The sequence below is a fragment of the Sander lucioperca genome, chromosome 11 (assembly GCF_008315115.2).
Source record: "Sander lucioperca isolate FBNREF2018 chromosome 11, SLUC_FBN_1.2, whole genome shotgun sequence".
NCBI classification, from domain to species: Eukaryota; Metazoa; Chordata; class Actinopteri; order Perciformes; family Percidae; genus Sander; species Sander lucioperca.
In genome coordinates, this window is record NC_050183.1 from 3337727 (window position 1) to 3359728 (window position 22002).

The following is a 22002-nucleotide window of genomic DNA, read 5'->3' on the forward strand; positions in this document are numbered from 1 at the left end:
TTCCTCTATTATTTCTTCTCCCCACTTTTCCTCTCCTCTCAGTTCCCCTCCCTCCCAAACCTCCCCTTCTTTCTCTTCCTCTTCCCTAAGTACCTCTTCGCTAAATTTAACCTCTTCCTTCTCTCCTCTCTTTGCCCTCATTACCCTTGTTATATCAGCCCGACTGCCAACTTGTCCGCAATTCTGCCCAGCCCACTTCTTTAATAATTCCACCCTCCCGCCTTTATCCTTTCCCTCCCCTCTTTGTCATCCATTCCCCCCTCCCTACTCTCTCCTCAGTGTTTCAGAGGAATGCTGCACAGAGCGGAGCTCGAGTTAGTTTCAAGGTCCAGACGGCTGATTAGATAGAGTTCAATAAAACTGCAAACTGGCGGGAGAGGCCATGTGTACTGATAACACTGTACAGCTGCAATTCATGAAACTCACTTCCCTGTGTGTGTGAGGGACTATATTTGCACAAAAGGTGTTATAAAGATTAACGCATTTTAATGATGCTTCCCAGCGTCAGTTTGTCATTCTTTTTAAAAATTGTGTTTTGTTTAAAAATGTATTCAAATGCTTTTTATTTTTATCATTTGTTGTGCTTTGGACAAAAGCATAAATGCGGTTTTGTAACTGTGAAGCACTTTGTAACCGTGGTTCTGTGAAGTACTGTATAAAGAAAGCCATACTTACTTAATTCCATGTGGAAGAATAGTATATGTAGCTAAATCAGCGCTGTCTCTATGAGGCCGTTCTTCTTATACGGTCTTATGAGTTAAAAAAGAAAATGCCGAAAGGTGAGTAAACATTTGTCCTCACGAGTAACTGGATAAGCATTTTAAAGATACGTGTTTGGAGAAATTTACAAGAACAGAAACAATTTGATCTGTAATATAATAAAGTATGTATGGGTATGCCCTCTGTGTGTATTTGCCCCAAAGGCCAAAGGGAGCAGGCGGAGCGGTTTGTTGCCACAACACGTTGCAACAGACAGAACAGCTCAGAAAAACGACACAGCCACATGATATATGTCTCTCTCTCTGTCTCTCTCTCTCTCTGTCTCTCTCTCACACTCACACACACACACACACACACACACGCTAGTCATAAATCCAGTCAGCCATAGTCATTCCCTGTCATAAGACTGAGTGAGCGTGTGCAGGAAGCTAGATCATTGTTTGAATAAAGACTGAGGCCTGTGTGTGTGTGTGTGTGTGTGTGTGTGTGTGTGTGTGTGTGTGTGTGTGTGTGTGTGTGTGTCTTGGGGGCTGTGAGGTCACTGCAGCACAAACAGGCTGCACAATAAAATGCACTTACTGTAAGGCAGAGGTAGGAAGCAAGGTTAGATGGGAAATTACCGGCAACCACCAGAACAAACCCAGGCTGCAGCTGGTAAAAGCAAACTCACACTCGACCCTTTTACACTCGCTCGGAAGCTGACTGGACAGATTATACTAGTACAGAGAAAACGAGGCCCTTGTGACCGCTCCCAACTCATCAAGATCTTTTCAGACGATAGCTAAGATAAACTGGGGGACATTTAACTCTGTCTTTTTGCCAAGTTTTTTTCTTCTTCCCTGGATCCCAGGAGCATTTTAATTGGAAGGATTGGCTGTCAATCGATGGCACTTTGTAGCCTGTCATGGACGCAGATTACATCATTAAATGCACCAGATTTTGCTTTCCACAGCCAATTTCCACTCAAGATGGATGTAAACTGCACTGAAGAGAAAATTACAAAGATGAAGCAACTACAAACGTGATTAAAAGGCATTCATAAATATTAAAATATATGTTAGCAAGTCTGCCTAACATGCCTGCTTAACATAGCCTCACTGTCTGGACTCACAAGTCTGATGACAGCCCACCTCATGCTTGATTTTGATTTGAGGTTTTCTTCACCTCCTCCTGTTTGGAAAGATTAGAGACATATACCAGGTCTGCTTTTGTAGTAGAGATCCGGGTAACAATTAAAGAGGAAATATCTTCTTTTTTTTTTTTTTTTTTTAAAAGAGTATAGGTTCAAGTATACACGAGTAGTGTCCTTGGCCTTTATTACCTCACCTGAACCTGGCTTTTATTAGATACAGAAACTTATTTAGTTTTTAAGTATATTCTTTTATGGCTATGTTGTTATACTGACGGGGTTGATCTAACCCCCCCACCCTTCTACAGCAACCATTGTCATTCCAGTATTTAATTTATTTAATTTATTAATTATCAGCTTTTAATTGAGAACATATGACGCGAGGCTGAGGCTGAAACCACATTATATAAAAAAATGTAATAAGGGTAAGAAACCGTGACCAATACAGATACTGACGGGAACATTTTACAGTTGAATAATAAACTTGTCTGTGCTCTCTGTTACACTAAGTAATGACATCTCCGTTTTTTGATTATCTCAAACACATCATATGTAGTTTCTTGTTATATTGGCCTGGCTTGAGTCTGAATCACAACTGTACAGTGTTAAAGTAAACTCTTCTGTAATGTTTTTGAATGAGATAATTGTTCAGTATGATGCCTGATCTCTGCCCTGTCACATGAAGTTCACAGCTTCCTGAAAGGACAAAAAGCATTTATATCAGTCTGAACTGCCATTTGCCAGGCAAAGTTTGGACCGTCTCGTAGCATGACCTACTGTAGGTCGCAGATGGGGAATTTTCCAGCAGCTAAAAAGCTGTCGTCTCTACGAGCCACTGGGTGCTTTCACACAATACTCTGTTCACTACTAGCAGAAAACAAAACAGGGGGTGACCAACCCCTATACTGATTCATGCTCCTTTAAAGCTGCAATCAATATTTTTATAACAAGGTATCATAATGTGAATGGGGCCGCCTGTAGTGATAAACCTACAGAGAATTATCACCTGAATCTGCAGCTCCCTTTGGCTTTATGGCGCTTTAAAGCGAGTTTCTGTTAATTGTTTAGCTGTCTGGTTTCACAACTTTATTTTGGTTCATTCTCATTGCAGCAGGCAGCTGTTTTCAGTGAAAAAACTCTAAAAACCCACTGTACAATACCTGCTCTCTAAATACAGTACTGTAATGCTACTAACCTTCAAGGTGGCTAATGTTAGCAAATGAAAGGTTTCCCCTGTCACACATGCACTGCAACCCTGAATCTATTCATTACCCGAAGGAGCTGTATGTGAAAACGCAAATGTCAAATCAGTTGGACTGGAAATTATAGCTAACTTTACCCTGCCAGCTCCTTAGTACAAAGACATAGAGCAGCTCATTGTCTGGAGAGCGTGAGTGGGTACGTTGAAGGCGTTTCTATCATGCGGCTGGCGTGAAACCGGAAGAATACAAACACCTGAGGGTGAAGAAGAAGGGTGATTTACATGAAGACGCCAACGGAATTTTTGTTACTGGAGAGACATCGAGATTCAGGAACTTCTGTCAGTCAGGGCTGGCGCCGAAATCATCAGACAAACGGAAAGAGACTTGGTTGCTTATGACCAAATTATGAAGCGGCTACGTGACCCCGGTGTAATCTACGTCATGTCCTGCCTCCTGCACGGTCTACCCAAGCGCAATCGGAGTATTTCCAGTCGGTGAAAATGCATCTGACACACACAATATCTTGTTGTGTGAAAGGGCAACACATTTCCAGACAATGCCCACATTAACATTGAGTTCAGGTAGATATTGCTGGGTACCAGCATTTATTGAGTCACTTTGATGACTTCATGACCCCTATCTATTTGTTTTTCTCTATATGTTAGCATAAACAGGGTTTCTGCAGGTTTTTTAAGACCTTTTTTAGACCTTTATGAATGAAATTTAAGACCTATATCACAACATTAAAGTACAACAAAATGCAGGGTCATAAAAGTACTTAAGTAAATAAATGTATTCAACTTGAATAAAAGCAACACAGAGTAATAACAATCTGTACATACCCAGCGAATTATATTTGGACTATCGGAAGAAAGAACTACACCACGAAATAAAAAAAAGCATTTCAATGAACACTAGAGGTAGCGTAACATGGACGTAGGAAAATTAAGACCTGTTTAAAATGATTTAAGACCTAGAACACAATACTAATTTAAGACTTTTTAAGGCCTGAAATTCTGAAATTTTAGACTTGTTTAGACTTTTTAAGACCCTGCAGAAACTGAGAAACCCTGAGTGAACTTAATGAGTAATAGACAGCAACTAAGTGAAAGAGAGGAACAATGTGGCTCCACAGAGCTCAACATATCTCAGTACATGTTACATAACTAGTACATTATGTCTGAATGTATATACAGAAGACCTGCTGTGTGTGTGTGTGTGTGTGTGTGTGTGTGTGTGTGTGTGTGTGTGTGTGTGTGTGTGTGTCAAGGTTATAATCATTTACGAAAACGAACGAAATAACGAAAACTAGGTGGGAAAAAACATTGACGTAAACTGAAATAAAAATAAAAACGAGGCATTACAAAAAAACGATAACTAACTAAAATTAAATAATCAAGTAAATGTCCTTAGTTTTCGTCTTTGTCAAAGTCTTTCATAGAGCAAATAACATTATATCTTTCAGTCTATGCCATAGTTTCCGATTGGGAACCCAGAAATTCCGACATTCCACGTCAAATTGAAGACAACATAGTCCATGCCCCTCGTCTGGCATCATGGCGGTATTGAAAGTCAGAAGAAAGCGGCAGAGACCTACTTGATTATGACTGTGTCAGATAAAAGCAAGTGTCTTGCAGTGGAAGGTGGTAAAATACTGTATGTGGACAATTTATTAAAGGGAAAAATCCCACAAATTTGAAAGTATATTTGAGAAGCACGCACAAGGAGGCTAACCTAGCTTACCTTAACAAGGTAAAAGAGAACGCAAAGCCCCCTTTCCCCGAAACAGAAGCTAACCCCGGTACAGGGCATGGATGTATGGGTACAGGGCCAGGCAGCATGACAGAGACAACAGCAGGACAGAGAACACTGCAGGAGGGCTTTCACCAGCGACCCGATAGCTGCTGGTTAGTAAATACGCAGGAACACTATAAGTGGGACGAAGCGTGGGTTAATATGTGTATTGATACTGGGACACAACTGTGTGAGTCGATTGACTTCAAAAAGTTCGCCACTTTACTCGAACCAAAGTTCAAAACACCTGTTTATGTCTTCTTTAGTCTGTTGGCTATTTAGGCTTTTTCCTGGAACACGTCACTTACACATTTTGCACTTACTGCGGCGTCTTGTGTAGACTGTTTACATATTTGTGCCAATCATATGTACATTGTATGTACTGGTGTTATCGTTGAATACATTGTGAATACATATTTCTAAAATTGTATGATGTTTTTGTTGTTATTATTACATAATACTTTTTCTGACCTTTCTGAATATTGCCCCCAACAAATAACCCATATTACAAAAAAAGACTAAAACTAATAAAAAACTAAACTAAAACTAAGCATTTTCAAAAAATAAAAACTAAACTAGCAAACCCGCTTTAAAAACTAATTAAAACTAAACTGAATTTGAAAACAAAAAGTCAAAACGAAATAAAAATAAAAACTAATGAAAAATGCAAAACTATAATAACCTTGGTGTGTGTGTGTGTGTGTGTGTGTGTGTGTGGTGTGTAAAATTGGAGGGGCAGCAGTGGGACAGAGGGACAGTCTGCAAAAAATCTTGCTTAGACGTAAGGGAGGCACGGGGGGTGTTCATGGGAGGGAGAGGGGAGGAAAAGGGTATCAAGTTTCCTGTCGTCCCTCTTCTCCCAGAAAGGTCAGAAAGGTTACCAGTGAGCCCCCCACCACCACCTCAAAGATTCCCAGTGTACAGGAAGTGCAAACCCAGTCTCTCTGGAGATTTATTTTTTAAAAGGAACAGCCATGGAGGAATGCTTTCCTCTTTCTTGCTCAAACACACACACACACACACACACACACACACAAAGAGCGAATGTGCCTATAAAGACCCCTTCACATGATCCCCTTCACCCCTCCCTATCTCAAACACTCTCTCTCGACATTCAACCTTCTCTCTGTCATGGCTTATCACAATACACACACTACAGCTCTTACACACTCTCTCCCTCCCTCCCTCACACACACACACACACACACACACACACACACACACACACACCACGGGTGGAGAAGCTAACACTTCACGGAAGGTTAAGTGGGTGAGTGTCCGTTTTATTGCCCATTACAGCCACAGATCCATTAAAAACTCTGCGCTGTTGCACAGTGGATGCTAATGGCTAAATGCTATAGAAGAGGCTGCAGAGGGACAGAAAGAGATGGAAGGCAATGAAACGAAACAGCGAGCATGTTAGGGGGTGACAGCCCTGCACCACACACACACACACACACACACCAAGTGCGTCGTCTTAGTCAAGATGGAATCTATTATTCCTTTGTTTCCCTGCAGCTTCTGGAGGGAACTGAGCCCGACTTAGAGGGAGGGAGTGTGAGTGCGTGAGAGAGAGGAATTCAAGGTAGAAAGCTAAATGCTAGCGACAAACTGTGTGTGTGTGTGTGTGTGTGTGTGTGTGTGTGTGTGTGTGTGACAGAGAGAGAGAAAGACAAAAAGGGTAAAGCAACTGGAAGAGTGATGGAAAGACAACGACTGACAAATATAAGGGAGACAGAGGGTAGGAAATGAAGGACAGGGAGTGAGGAGAGAGAGAGGGGGAAAAAAAGAGATTCGAAATGAGATAAAGACATAAGAGAAGAGAGAAAGACACACTCCTCCCTAAGACACAATCTTCAGTCGGTCTAGTTTCCAGTATACTGTCAAACCCAGTTTATTGTAATACTTTTCAAAGTGTCCCTATTTAAAGATAGTTTGTTGCTACCATCACAAAAAGTTTAAATATAGGCAGTAAACACATAGATGTATTAAGAGAACCATATTTGCCACATTGAGTCAGCCCTGCTGCCAATATGTGCCAGCGGCCAACTGCAGTACTACAACAAAAAAAATGGCCATTATAAAGACACACCTGTAAAACTGTTAAAAGGATACTTTTGTTAACAAACAAGGTGACACTTTACATTACCATTTTTCTAATATGATTTTTTTTCAAGATTTCTTTTGGAATTTTGCCTTTGTCTGGATAGTGACAGTAGAGATACTGACAGGAAATATGCAGGGGGGGGGGGAATGACAAACAAAACAGAGAAGAGGTGGAAGGTCGAGAAGGATCATTCTCTGCAACAGGAATCAACAGAGGACGTTAACGAACTATCATCTTGTTTTTTGTTGTTGCTTTAATTAGAAGAAGCTGTGAAACAACTCTACAACAATTACAGTAAAGTCTCAATCTAACCAGCAGCCGACAAATTAAATATTCAATGTGTAATTATATGAAAAATAAAAAACAAACAAAATCAACCCTTTTTTTTTTTTATCTCTAAAGACGCAGATGTTTGGTATTTTTACTTGACAACCGACTAGCACAACTGATCAATTTGGACTAAATGTCAAAACTTACTTTGAGGTGACGGTGATAAATGCATTATAGCGTTAATGTGCTTTTTATGACACAACTAGGGGAATGAGTGCTGTAAGGTTACACTGAAAATGCCACCAGATCTCAGCAACAAGAAAACCGGAGTAAACTTCAACAAGTCAAAACTGCTCCTTTGAGGGTTGCAAGAGGTTAAATGTCAAATCTGACATAGTTCAGAGAGACTGGTGTGTGTGTGTGTGTGTGTGTGTGTGTGTGTGTGTGTGTGTGCGTGTGTGTATGTATTGTGTTTATATTGTGTTTCTGTCTGTCACACAGCTATGTGGAGTGGAGTCTGGTTACACTCAGCAAAGAGAACACCTCACTGCTCTTCTGTACTGACATCAACATGCCTCACACACCTATGGCTGAGACACTGCAGCTGCTCTGTTCTCTGTGTGTGTGTGTGTGTGTGTGTGTGTGTGTGTGTGTGTGTTACAGATAGACCTTCTAAGGCTGTAAGACCAACAAAGAGAAAAAAAGCCATGAAAATAGATTGAAAAAGAGAGATTGACAGGAAATGTGAGAGTGAATGAATGGGGGGAGCAACCAAGAAGGTACAGAGTGAAAAGGTAAGACTGAAAAGTATGAGAGTAAGAGGCAGAGAGAGAGATGCCAAGAGGCTGCATGCTTTCCTCTCTTTCACCCCATTATTCATTCTCGCTCTCAGTCTCTTAACCGTGGCTCTCTTTTCACCCCTCTCTCTCTACCTCAGTCCTTTCTATTCTTTCTTCTGTTTTTTACTCTGAATCCATGAAAAACTGGAGGTTTAAGATACATTTAGAAACCAATCTACATGCATGGTGTTTCCTACATATGGACATTTTTAGTTTTCTTTTGTGCAAAAGTAAAAAAATTAAGAGACCAAACAAAAAACTCATTATACTTCTGGCACAAATCATCCTTGGGAATTAGCAGAGGGTGCTGTATTAATAATAAAACTCAGTAATTCACTAACTGCCAACTCTATTGCCAAATTTACCAAGTGTTCAGACTAAAAGTGTGAAGTTTTTCTAATGTGTTCGCTATTGATTAAAACATCTGGTAACAATTCAGGAAGTCTGCATGTCGTGAAAAAAGTCTACAGTAAATTTCTTGAAATTCTGTAACAACAAATCATATCATCAAGGTCTCAGAAAAAAGAAAATATAAAGTTTGCACTTTTTATTTTGTAGTCATCTTTAAGTTTGAATTCTTCCTGGCATTTACTTGGAACGTGCAGGCACTGAAACTGCCAATGCCTCAGTTCTACTCAAAATCCTGGTTTAATTCACAGCCACTGTGGGCGACTTTGCATAAGTCAGTTAGGCTTTAACTAAGGTTAGAAACTTTAGTAGACTGCTTTTTTTATGGCCAGGTCAGATATACAGACACAACAATATTTTTACTCCATTTCTCCTTCATCTTCCCCTCTACTGTTGAACTTGGCCTACGCTGCCTTCACCATCCTCTGTGCACTGCACATTGCCTGATGATGCCTCACTTCACTAATGGAGATCAGCTCTCTCTCCATCTTTCAGCCGCTTAACGGACTTATTTGGCAAACTGAACTTTTCAACTCCATAAGTCCAGCATCACACACAAAACTGCAGCAGGAGAAGGAGAAGAAAAAAACAAGTGGAGTGGGATAGATACTCATGCATGAAATTGTGTTTAGGGAAATAACTGCTTTCTGTTTTCCTTTCCCAACCAGACCTGATCTGATATTAATGTAGTGTGATGCAAGACATATTAGTACCTCACACACATTGTTTTGGCAACGTGCCTTTATAATTAACAGCTGCTGAAATAAATTATGTTTTCAATTACTTCCAGGTGTTGCTGTGCACTAAAACAACAATTTCCAAAAAACTAGACTTTCACTAAACAAGCACTGGAAGCCAGTTAGTGAAATACATATAACACATAATTCACTGTACCAATGATGCTGTTATGTTTTGCTTAGATATAAAGTTATAATAGTTATGTACAGTTTAAAACTAGAGATTAGATTAGAGATGGGTGGAGTTGATCAAGGGTGTGGCATGGCCTAGTCAGGAAGGACTTCAATCTCTGACAATAACCAGGCCCACACACACACACACACACACACACACACACACACACACACACACACACACACACACACACACACCAGTGTAAACACTGTACCTTGATGTCAAAGTTGCAGTCGAAGCGTTTGATGAGGACGATGAAGGCGCCCGTCAAGTTGTCCCTCGGAGGGGGCTCGATGGGCTCGCACGCATTTTCTGGTCGTGCCCCAATCAGGAAGCCCTGCAGGGGACGACATAATCAGACATGACAGACACTGTGGGCAAAATACATAAGTGGCTTAAATCAAAGTTTCCTCAGATGTCTAATAAGGAGTCATTTTTGACAATAAGATATTTATTATTTATTGAAAGCTCTTTCTAGCCCTTAAAATCAACGATAACGACATAATTGAAATTTACAATGCTACTTGTATAAAGAGCAGCACCACTTTTATAAACATTTGCCTAATGAGTGATGTCAAACAGTTTGGGTGTTCTTCAGTACACAGAAACAGATTTAAAAAAAAAAAAGACCTAGATAAAATAAAGACATAATTAACCAGTATATTGCTGACAAAGAAATTGCCTTGCTTCATTCATTACTTTTCTGCAGCTGCTCCTTCATCACTGCTTGTGTTCTCTAGTGTCAATAAGTAAAAAGCTACACTGGGGCAGTCAGGGGTTACTGAAGGCCACTTTCACAGGAATTTATGTCCGCAGATTCAAAGCGACATAATGTTCATTAGCTTACTTTCTAACACCTCATATCTAAACAAGATCTGCTAGTTTTGTCAGTGTTTATGTTGATTTATGTTGACAGTTGTTGGACTGTAGACAAGTCACGAGAATCATTTAAAAAAATCACACATTATGATGAGATAAATGACAGTGACTTAATAGCTATATGACAAGTCATCTCCACTGAAGAACAAGATCTTTTCTGTGTTTCTAAAAGACCTTTTGCGAGCAAATCAGTCCAAGATATGATCACACTGGTTTGTCAGATTTTATAGACCGGCTTAGTGAGCCTGTATTCTGTTAAAATGGGCTAGACACAATACTTTAACATCCCAGGATCCAGTGTCAGCCCCCTGACCCAAACCATGAGCAGCGCCATCTTTGTTCGCTGCTCCCAGATTAACAACATCTATCAAAACCACAGATGAAATATAAACTTGGAAAAGATGCTGGGAAGCAGTTCTGCTGCAGCCCCAGATGTAACACTGGCAAATCAAACATAAATATAACATGGCAATGCATGCATAGTTAATACAGAACTTTCCACTGCAGTGAAGAATATTACTGACACACAAAAATGATGTGTGTCTTTATATGTCCATAAAAACCTGTGTGTTTTTGCATGTATCACATTAGCTTTTAAGATAGCTGGTGTTTTCAGTTTGTCAGTTTGCCCTGAAAAACTCTGGCCCTTGTATTTCCCATCTCTCTCTCTGCTGCTGCTTCCTGTCTTAGTCCCATTTACAACAACAGCTTTTGAAGTCACTGATGAGATGGCGATAGTGAGAAGAGAGAGAACAAGAGAGAGCGTGAGAGAGAGAGAGAGCGAGTGGGAGAGAGAGAGAGAGAGAGAGAAAGGCTGACAGAGTGCTAAAGGGAAGGAGAACAAAGGCGGAAAACAGAAAAAGATACAAATATGGAGGCAAAGTGAAACAGAGACGATGATGTACATTTCTGAACCTGCTTTGATGCAAGTATAGCTAACACCTGTCTGTCTGTCTGTCTGTCTGTCTGTCTGTCTCAGAGGCAGGGTGGTAGACAGGAAGTGTCGACGGCTATGGGACTCTGCCAGCCATTTTCAGCTCTTGCTCTCTTAAAGCCAACACTTAAAAAACAACAACAAAAAAACATGATATCGCTTGATATCAAGAAGAGTCGGCACTTTCTCTCACACACACATAAGGCCGGTGTCTGTTAGCAGCAAACTGATCCTCTGTGAATGCATCTTTCCGGCTGCCACACTGACACGACTCTAAAACAGCAGCTGAGCCACATATGGAAAATGACCACAGTGACACATCACATTTACTAACAAATCGAGCCACAACAGAAGAGACAAAGTTGCTATTTGAACGCACTGCCCAGATGTAGTTAAACATTAATAAGACCTGACGTATGAAAGGTCAAGGGAAATCTGCAAAATGATCACATCAGGGAGGGGTTAACGTGTGAGGAATCACCCATCACCCCCACCGCCGTCACCTCTGGGTGCCTCCTCCAGTGCAGCCCTGCCTTGCTACTAAATTACATCACTGTGCCACTGCCTCACATTCTTCCTCCTGACTTTAAAAAACAGAGGCAAGAGCGCCCTCTGTTGGGTAGAAAAAAACATTTCAAAAAACTAAACTGCAGAGAGGACAGGACGGGAAAAACAGGAAATAACTGGGGAAGGAGGGGAAATCCTGAAAACATAGACTGAAAGGAAATGTATCTAAAATATTGCCTGTGCTCTGTTAGACTCCAAGCTGGGTGACATGGGGCTTTTTTATGCCAGGATGAATTCATGAATTTGAGTATTTTCAAAAACCAAAATCACTTGGACAAATTCCTGTGCATTCATTGTACTTGGGATATAAAGACAGGGAGAAAAATGCCAGATTCGCGAGAAGCCTTGCATTTCAAAGATACTAAACTAAATTTTCCGTTGTTGCTTTAGTCTTGCGCACGGAAAGGTGTCAACGTTTGGAAAAACATCTCCATAACAGCAGGCGGCGCCAAAATGAAAACCGGAAATGACGAACACGTCACGTGGGTCTGGCTTCTCCAGCTGCGTTCGGAAATACGATCTCGTATTTTACGAAAATAGTTCACTGAAACGAGTTTCTGAAAACATTTTAAGCGAGAAATAGGCCAAACAGTTGTCTTCATTTCAGATCGACAAAGATCAGTTTAAAAGATTTTCGTCAAATTTTGTGAGGCGTTAGTCAGGCTCATCCCGCTCGTCATTTCCTTGTTAGCACTCCACCAATCAGATTGGTCATTGAGACCAACAGCCCGCCCTCCGATTTAACATGTCAAATCGGCCAAAATGAAGGCAGACAGCCCCTCCGACGGACAACGGCACAGAACACACCGAACAGACTCGAGTCACTGACCTCACCAGACTGTCCAACGGAGGATTACCGGGTTGAGGTGTCAGGGCTTTAAGAGGGAGGAGGAGATTTTTCTGGTGGATAATTCCAAATTACTGCACAGTGATCACACTTAATCCCATCTCTAACAATCTCACTATAGGGCTTGTTTGGGTTCAGATAGGGAGAAAAAAAAAAACAGAGGAATTAATAACTGGCTCTAGCCTGAGGCTAGGAGATTAAAGCTCATGTGACTCCACACTCACATTCATCGATAATCAGATTACCTACTGTAACCTGTTTATACCACTTCTGAAACTCCAACACAACAGGAGACTGAGAGTAAAGCAGCTACTTAGACACAATGACTTGCTGTAAGTCTATCACTGTAAACGTACAGCGAGTCATCTAGACACTGACAGGAATTATCTGCTGTGAAACATCTACGATTAGTTAATTACCATACATTTACCAGAACCAGGCACAAGACACATGATATGTGCAGGTGCATTATGTAACTCAGTAGTGCTTCATCTCCATGACCATTGGTGAAACAAACAAAAAACCTCATCTTCCTTTCAGAGTCAACATTTCAGCACGTGTTGACACAGCAGATGTGAGCATGTTTGAGTAGAGAACTGGCTTGATTATTATATCATTTATTATTTTACCAAAAGGATAAACAAAGCTGGGTGACATGGGGCTTTTTTTGTCTAACAATATTCATATTTTGTATCATCCTGTAGTGCCCCATTTACTGTGAATATGAGGTTCTACTGTCTGTATGTCAGGATGAATTCATGAATTTGAGTATTTTCTAAAACCAAATTCCTGTGCAGTCACTGTACTTGGGATATAAAGACAGTGAGAAAAAAGACAAACTATAAACCAGATTCGCAGGAAGCCTTGCATTTTAAAGATGCCAAACAAAATTTTCCGTTGTTGCTTTAGTCTTGCACACGGAAAGGTGTCAACGTTTGGAAAAACACCTGGTGAGGAGAAATTATTCACCAAGCATATAAAGTTGAATAGTGAAATATCATGACACATTTGCATAATAGTGGTGTGCTGCGACACTTTAAGCTGAATCAGCGACTATTACTTATTGAATGAAACTGATAGCAGATTATATATTATATACATAATTATATACATAATATTATATTACATAATTGTATACATATTATAATGGAAGTGGATCGGTCATGCCATGGCAATACTCGGTAGTCTTTCCTGTTCTTTAGCCATTTTTCCCAAGTAAATATTTTGAGATAAACAAAGTACTATAAATAAAATATTACTAGTTACTCCGATGTTAAGAAGTGGACACCACTAGAAAGCCTTGAGTGTAAAATCAAAGCTGGAGCTGGCTTTAGTTTGTCTTTTGGCTCTAATGGTTTAAGACTGGTATGGTGTAACTGCAGACTGAATTAGCTGTTACAGTTTTTCTCAATTGCTAAAACACTAAACCCTATTGTCTGAACCAAATGCTCAGTTGCCTGAACCCACTGATTGAATCAATCACTCTTTTGGCAAAACCATAAGCACTTTTCACCTGTTTAGACACAACTTGCCAACACATTTTCATTGTGATGCACCCGTGCTGCATAATGGTGAGCACAGGTGACAAAAGTCAAACACAATTAAAGCACAGGTGTCACCACTTGAACACAACAACTCAAAATTGATCACACTTGTGGCTAATGATGTGAGGGAACATATAAGCCAGTTCAGAGAGCACTGGTTTGTGAGGCCCTACAATGGATAGAAATCTGAGAGGAAGAGTTCGTGTGAGAGGAGGTCGAGGTGGTCAGCGAAGACAAAGAACAGTAATATCTGATGAAATCAGAGCTACTGTGATTGACCATGTTCTTGTCCATGGTATGAGCATGAGGGAGGCTGGACAAAGGGTACAACCAAACATCAGTAGATTCACTGTGTCCACCATAATCCGAAGATTTAGAGAAGAGAACAGGTAATTACCTTTTTTTGACATTATAGTACAGTATGTAAATGTTGACAGCAATTACTGTATGACATACTATATACTGTACCACAGTATACTGTAAGTAGATATATGTTTCAGTACATCACTGTACCAATGTAATGTAGTATTGTAATGGAGGGTTGGTCTAACTGTTTGTAGGCCTAGTATTCCATGTATATTTTTTGTAACTCCATGTTCTCTTTTTGTAGAATTGAAAGACTGCCACATGGGGGTGGGAGGACAGGTATGTTCTCCCCACACCAAGAGACCCTAATTGTTGATATGGTCCGTGAGAACAATGCCATTAAACTGAGTGAAATTCAGCAGAAGATCATTGAGGACCATGTAAATTTTGAGGGTATCAACAGTGTCAGCCTCTCTACTGTTGATCGTGTCCTCAAGCGCAACAGACTGCGCATTAAACAGCTATACAGAGTGCCCTTTGATCGCAACTCAGACAGAGTCAAAGAGCAAAGATTCTAGTATGTACAGGTTGGCATATATCCAGACACATTCAATGTTGATTACTCTAAGTAGTGATTTACTGTAGTGGCCTAAATCACTTTTTCTGTATCACTTACAAAACTATATCTATTTCTACAGAGGGTTTTTCAACTGGATGCAATGGAAAGACCCCATGAATACATCTACATGGATGAAGCTGGGTTTAATCTCACCAAAAAGGAGAAGGAGAGGCCATAATGTGATTGGCCATTGGGCCATTGTTGGTGTTCCTGGGCAGCGTGGTGGCAATGTCACATTATGTGCTGCCATCAGCAATCATGGGGTTGTCCACCATCATGCCAACCTGGGGCCCTACAACACTCACCAGCTCCTCATTTTCCTCAATCACATGCGAGATGCTCTGTTAGGGCAGCAGGATGAGGATCCCATCTATGTTGTTGTGTGGGACAATGTGAGTTTTCACAGAGCCCTCCAGGTTAGAGAGTGGTTCAATATGAACCAAGGTTTTATCAATCTTTGCCTTCCACTGTACTCCCCTTTCCTAAACCCCATTGAGGAATTCTTCTCCTCATGGCGGTGGAAGGTATATGAACGCCAACCTTACACCAGGGTAAATCTCCTGCAAGCCATGGGACTTGCCTGTGGTGACATAGGTGTGGAGGCATGCCAAGCCTGGATACGGCATGCCAGGGGTTTTTTCCCCCGTTGCCTGGCCAGACAAAATGTGGCCTGTGATGTGGATGAAGTCCTGTGGCCTGACCCAGTACGGAGACATGATGCTGTGGCTGAGTAATGCACTTATTTGTATATTTTTGTACTTTATTTTTACATGGGCTTACTGTACACAAGTGGCAAACGCATAAGATTTCTGTTTGTTTTTACAAGTGCTACGTGTAAATGCACAAGATTTCGGTTTTGTCTTTTTGTACAAGTGCTAAATGCACAGGTTTTTTTTGTTTTGCAACATGCATTTAGCCTACAGTGAACAATAAACATTTATTTCTCCAGCTTCATGTCCTGAGCATTGTGTTTTCTATTTTTCTACGTAGTGTTTAGTGACTGTTCAGTAGTGTTTTTAATTTTGATTGACTCGGGGCACGATTTGACAACATAGTTCAGTTTTGAGCACAGATTGAACTGTTTTGAGGTGAAAGTTTGGTTTTGCAATTAGAGTCTGAGGTTTTGTGAATGTAGCTTGAAAATTGGGTTTTGTGTTCACAGTTCTCACAGAAAAGGAGAGCAGCTTTCAAGAAATGTGTCTTAGCAATCGAGAAAAACTGTAAAAGCTTAATGTTGGAGGGAACCATGTGGAAATCTCACTTGTTCTACTAATACAGTGCATGAGTACTCAGACTCAAATCAGAAGGATTTTCTGTTGTTGGAGAATTTAATGGCTCTGACACACCAACCCAACGGCCGACCGTTGGCAGAAAAAGGCAGTCAGACAGATCAGTCTCCCCGAGTTGGTCAAAAAAGTGCCTCGGAACACACCAAAGCGACGCCGACTTGAGCATACGTTCTGCGTGTACGTGAGACGTAATACATCTCCATAACAGCAGGTGGCGCTACAACGAAAACCGGAAATGACGAACACGTCACGTGGGTCTGGCTTCTCCAGCCGGCCATAATGGCGGCTCGTTCGGAATACGATCTCCTATTTTTCGAAAATTGTTCACTGAAACGTGTTTCTGAAAACATTTTAAGCGAGAAATACGCCATGCAGTTGCTGAATCTGTCTTCATTTGAGATCAACAAAGGTCAGTTTAAAAGATTTTCATCAGATTTTGAGAGGCTCATCCCGCTCGTCATTTCCGGGTTAGCACTCCACCAATCAGATTTGTCATTGAGACCGACAGCCCGCCCTCCGATTCAACATGTCAAATCGGCCAAAATGAAGGCAGACAGCCCCTCCGACGGACAATGGCACGGAACACACCGAACAGACTCGAGTCACTGACCTCACCAGACTGTCCAACGGACGATTATCGGGTTGGTGTGTCAGGGCTTTAAGAGGGAGGAGGAGATCTTTCTGGTGGATAATTCCAAATTACTGCACAGTGATCACACTTAATCCCATCTCTAACAATCTCACTATAGGGCTTGTTTGGGTTCAGATAGGGAGAAAAAAAAAAACAGAGGAATTAATAACTGGCTCTAGCCTGAGGCTAGGAGATTAAAGCTCATGTGACTCCACACTCACATTCATCGATGTTCAGATTACCTACTGTAACCTGTTTATACCACTTCAACCTCCCCCCCCACACACACACCTTTTGCATGACCACAACAGGAAGCAGGTGAAGCTACAGATCCTGTTTTCAGACAGCACTTTTGCACACAGAATTCTATAATAATAATTATATTACATATGTGGGGTTTTTTTCTGGGTCACTTTCTAGACTGGCTGAGGAAATGTGGGTGAGAAAAGAGAACAAAATATGCCTGAAACTCCAACAGGAGACTGAGAGTAAAGCAGCTACTTAGACACAATGACTTGCTGTAAGTCTATCACTGTAAACGTACAGCGAGTCATCTAGACACTGACAGGAATTATTTGCTGTGAAACATCTACGATTAGTTAATTACCATACATTTACCAGAACCAGGCACAAGACACATGATTCGTGCAGGTGCATTAAGTAACTCAGTAGTGCTTCATCCAAGGGGGTAAGCCTCTCCTCACAACCCGTAGATCCTATGGCGCAATTTTGATGCTAACAAGCACTCACCCGCTGTTAGCATTCCATTGACTGCCATTCATTTTGACGTCACTTTGACCGCGAATAATTTACATCTGAAGCGTTTAAAGACTTTATTTGTCCATTGTTTATTTCTAAAGAAACACGACAATGTATAAAAGGCTCCATTACATTGTACCTCACATTATGGCTCCGTAGCAGACGTTTTTGTAAAAAATAGGCTAACGATTGTGTCCTAACCACGCGACTTTCTGTCGCATAGTAGAGGAATTAACGTATAGTACAGGAGAAGCTCGCAGGCAGTTTCGACTTACAATAGCTGTTTAAGTTTAATTACTAATGTTAACTAGCATTTTAGTTAGCAATAATTAGCCTGTGCCCATGTTATCTCCTTACATATACCTACGCTCTCCGTCTCTGCAAGATTGGGAATGATTTAGATTTCTCTTGGCACAGCTACCAGAAGACTTACAACTTTCAGACAGGTTGCTCACGTCACATTTACGTCATCTCTCTCAGTTGGAGGCTGCGCAGTAACGCTCAGCCATCACCGGAAAAGTGCTTCTAACATCCTTCACTGGTCTCTGTCCAGAACAACGGGATCTGTTGGTCCATTTTATATACTGTCGATGGCTCCATCTCCATGACCATTGATGAAACAAAAAAAAAACCTCATCTTCCTTTCAGAGTCAACATTTCAGCACGTGTTGACACAGCAGACGTGAGCATGTTTGAGCAGAGAACTGGCTTGATTATTACATAATTTTATATTTTACCAAAAGGATAAACAATGTTTGTTATTACACGTTTTGCCTAGAGCAAAACAGAGGTAGTTCTTCACATGGAGTCCGGGGACCTTCAATATATTTCAATACATTTGAACACGGAAGTACATTCTCAACCTTGAGAACAGTATATGTTCGTAATCTGTGTTTTATTTCCCATCTTATTTTCTATTAATCATGGCATTTTATCCCTGTTTTATGCTCATTCCATGTCCCTGTTCTATTTCCCTTACTGTAAAGCACATTGTGCTGCATTTCTTGTGTGAATGGTGCTCAACAGCTAGCTCAATTTGCTGATAACAACCCACGACTGCGGTGAAAAGCTAAAAAAAAAAACGTGTAAATTGACCTTTAAATTGAGATTATTTTTGTTACATTTTAATTCACTTAAATGTAATCAGTAGGTTACACACAGACAGGCAGCCATTATCTTTCAATCACATCTTCAGGCAACTTCGAGTCCTCAGTTCACCTAAACTGCATGTGTTTGAATTGTGGGAGGAAGCTGGAGCAAACAAGCAAAAATGTTTGATACATATAATTATCCACTCAAAGTTCGCAGCCTCCTCAGTGCAATGATATATTTTGTTCAACGTGTAATAGTCGAGGCAAGATGTAACATGGGAGAGGGAGTGTTTCCTGTCACCTCTTTATACGCCCACAACTTCAATCAAATGTATCTAGATTTCAGTTAGCGGAAATAACTGTAGATGTTTGTGCAAAATTTGGTATTTCTCAACTGATAGGAGGAAGTGTATTCTGCTGCCTTAGTAAACTAGCAAAATAAGTCAGCCACTCAGAATTATGTTGAAGCAGTTTTAGAAGTAGTGATAGTGCTGTAGAAGTCCATATATTTTGTGATTTCTGGACAAGCACTAAGACAGAAACCAGGCTTTAATGGTACACGAAAAGGAAAACTTATGTTTTTATTTTTACATATTCTACAGGGCAAGTGTGTGCAATCAGAGACTTAACCACTGTTGCTGCTGCACCATCCAAACCACAAGCATTTCTTCTCAGACTAGAGATCAGTCTATAATTGTAGAAGTGAAAGTGGGCATATAAATGGAATAAAAACCAAAAGCCTGAAAGCCAAGTTGTGTGTCGAGAGTTTGCTGAGAAAAGGGAACACGATGATTTTAAGATGGGTATCGATTCTTGGCTATTCTTGTGGCTATTCTTGTGACCAAGTTGTCATCAGTCGCCATTTGAAGTCAACAGTTTGATGTTGCCTAATTTATCACCAAACAATACTTCTTTACAGTGTCCATCCCATTCATTCAAATAGTGTAAAACCCTTCCTGTTTCCTTAAATCTAAAGACACGGGGTGTAAAGTTTAATTTTAAACCGGAAAGTTTTGTTATGCTACATTTGAACTCCACCTTGATCTCCAAAATCAAACTACTTACATCTGCATCTCAGATATTAAACAAAAAATAGTTTCACACTGTGGGTGTACACAGGCTTGCACAGGCCTTGCTTTGAGACCCTGAGGTGACTGAAAACAGTCCGGGCTGTGTAAGTGGAAACAGGGAGGGCTCTGTCTGAAGCCTCGTTTCCTGTGGGGAATCCTCCGAAGAGTAAACAGGCTTGTGCTGCCTTGTGATCCCAAAAGTTTCTCCAGGCATCATACATGTGCAGCGCTGCAAGGCCACAACATTTGAAGTGAATTCATCTTGTAATAATAAAAAGGTCACAAAATGATATCAATGTAGAGTGTGAGTTAACATATATACATCAAACATTTTTATAAATTACTTCGTTCGCCAGACATACTGAGGCCTTGCGGTTTTTCTTATGGCATATGCATTCGTGAAACGATTACGCAAATAGTAGGTGGTGACACATTACATGCATGTTAAAATAGGTTAATTGTGTATTCCAATGATTTACTAAAACTCAACACAATCTGTGAGGGTCAATTCTTATTGGAACAACAGGTGCAATTAGTGTTGGTATGTTTAAAAGGAGGTGGGTGGGGGTGAAAAAAAAAGTGATTTCACTTTTGTTCTATAGATATCGCAATGGCATGAGACAAAGAGTGAGTGCACTAAAAAATATCTGATTATATCTGCAGTGTATGCATTTCTGTGAATTTGTCACAGTGGCCAGAAAGGTATTATCACTGTTTGACAAACACAGCAAAATCTTCAGCTTGTCCAGTAAGAAACATGGGAAGGTTCTTCTCTACTCCTTCTTAACCTGTGATGTGGATTGTTGAGTGCAGCTTTAACTCACAGCTGATACAACTGTCTGCCAAGCTCACTCAGACATGGGCAGGGGAGAGGAGGGTAACTTTAAAAAGGATAGACTGAGTTAAGCCCCCGGGGACTAGGGCAGCATGTCTGCATGGGACGCACCCTCTCTGCCCCAGCTAGACGGCAGCTCTTGGCCCACCTTCCCAAAAAGCCCAGTCTGCACTGACTGGTCAGCTTGCCCACTCTGTTGTGATTGGTCAACCAAATTCAAACAAGCCACTGGGCGGGCTGTGCTTGCTCAGGGATCACCTATGGGCAGCACATGTGAAAAACTGGCCTGGCATTCTCAATCAGTGACATCACTAACTGAGGAATTTCAAACAGGAATGTGGGCGAGGCGTTTCAGGCAGTTGAGAAAAAGTGCTGTCTGTGTGAGAAAAAGCTCCATTTGGAGTGAAATCTATTACATACAAAAAAAACAGAGAAAGCAGGTTTTCAGATTTCATAAAACAGAAAAAGATTAATGTGTTGAAACACACAGAGCAACAGGACTGTGTGCCATAACCCCTTCTGTTCGCCTGGTGACACGTCATTCACAACAGTCTACCTATAGCGAGGCCCATATCAACCAATATGGATGCATATACATATGTGTGTATGTATATGTATGTATATATATATATATATATATATATATATATATATATATATATATATATATATATATATATATATACACACACACACTAGGGATGTCACAAAATGATTGATTTTTTGTGTAAATGGGTATGTCTTGCTATAATTAACTTAAGTAAATAAATGAATTAATTCATTCTTGGAACCTCAAGTAACCTGTTGAAGTGTAAACCGGCCATGCTCCCCTTAAAAGTGGGTTTTCTGGAATTCCAAAACTGTAAAATGACTTTTTTGAATTTTTTTTTTTTAAAGTTTAAAGAGAGATGGCATTAACACTTCCCATGACTTTCTGTTTAGAATAGGCAGTCGCAAATGGAAATAGAAACACTCGAAGGGTGTGTTCATCTTAAGAGTGAGACCAATGCTACCATCGTGATTTTAAACAGGGCTTTGATTCCTAAAATAACCCATGGGATCATAACTCATGCGACGATGCCAAATGATGCTGTGGGACTGCCATGATGGTGTAATAATGCTAAACATAGCATCATTCAATTCAGATAAGTGGCAGTAATTATGAGTTTGCAAACATACGGTACTTAACCTGCACATATACACAATCACAGAACAAGGCATGTAATATTTTGCCATCAGCTTGCTTCTGT

The 22002-nt window shown here is 40.6% G+C and overlaps 1 protein-coding gene across 2 annotated transcripts in view; it reads right to left on the bottom strand.

The window, feature by feature from the left end:
• Window positions 1-22002, bottom strand: part of rnf13 (ring finger protein 13) — a 54637-nt gene that overhangs the window by 23885 nt on the left and 8750 nt on the right. For both annotated transcript variants that reach the window (XM_031306989.2, XM_031306990.2), the window contains exon 4: window positions 9596-9718. In XM_031306989.2, coding sequence (XP_031162849.1) covers window positions 9596-9718 — 123 coding nt within the window. The remainder of the gene's footprint in view (window positions 1-9595; window positions 9719-22002) is intronic.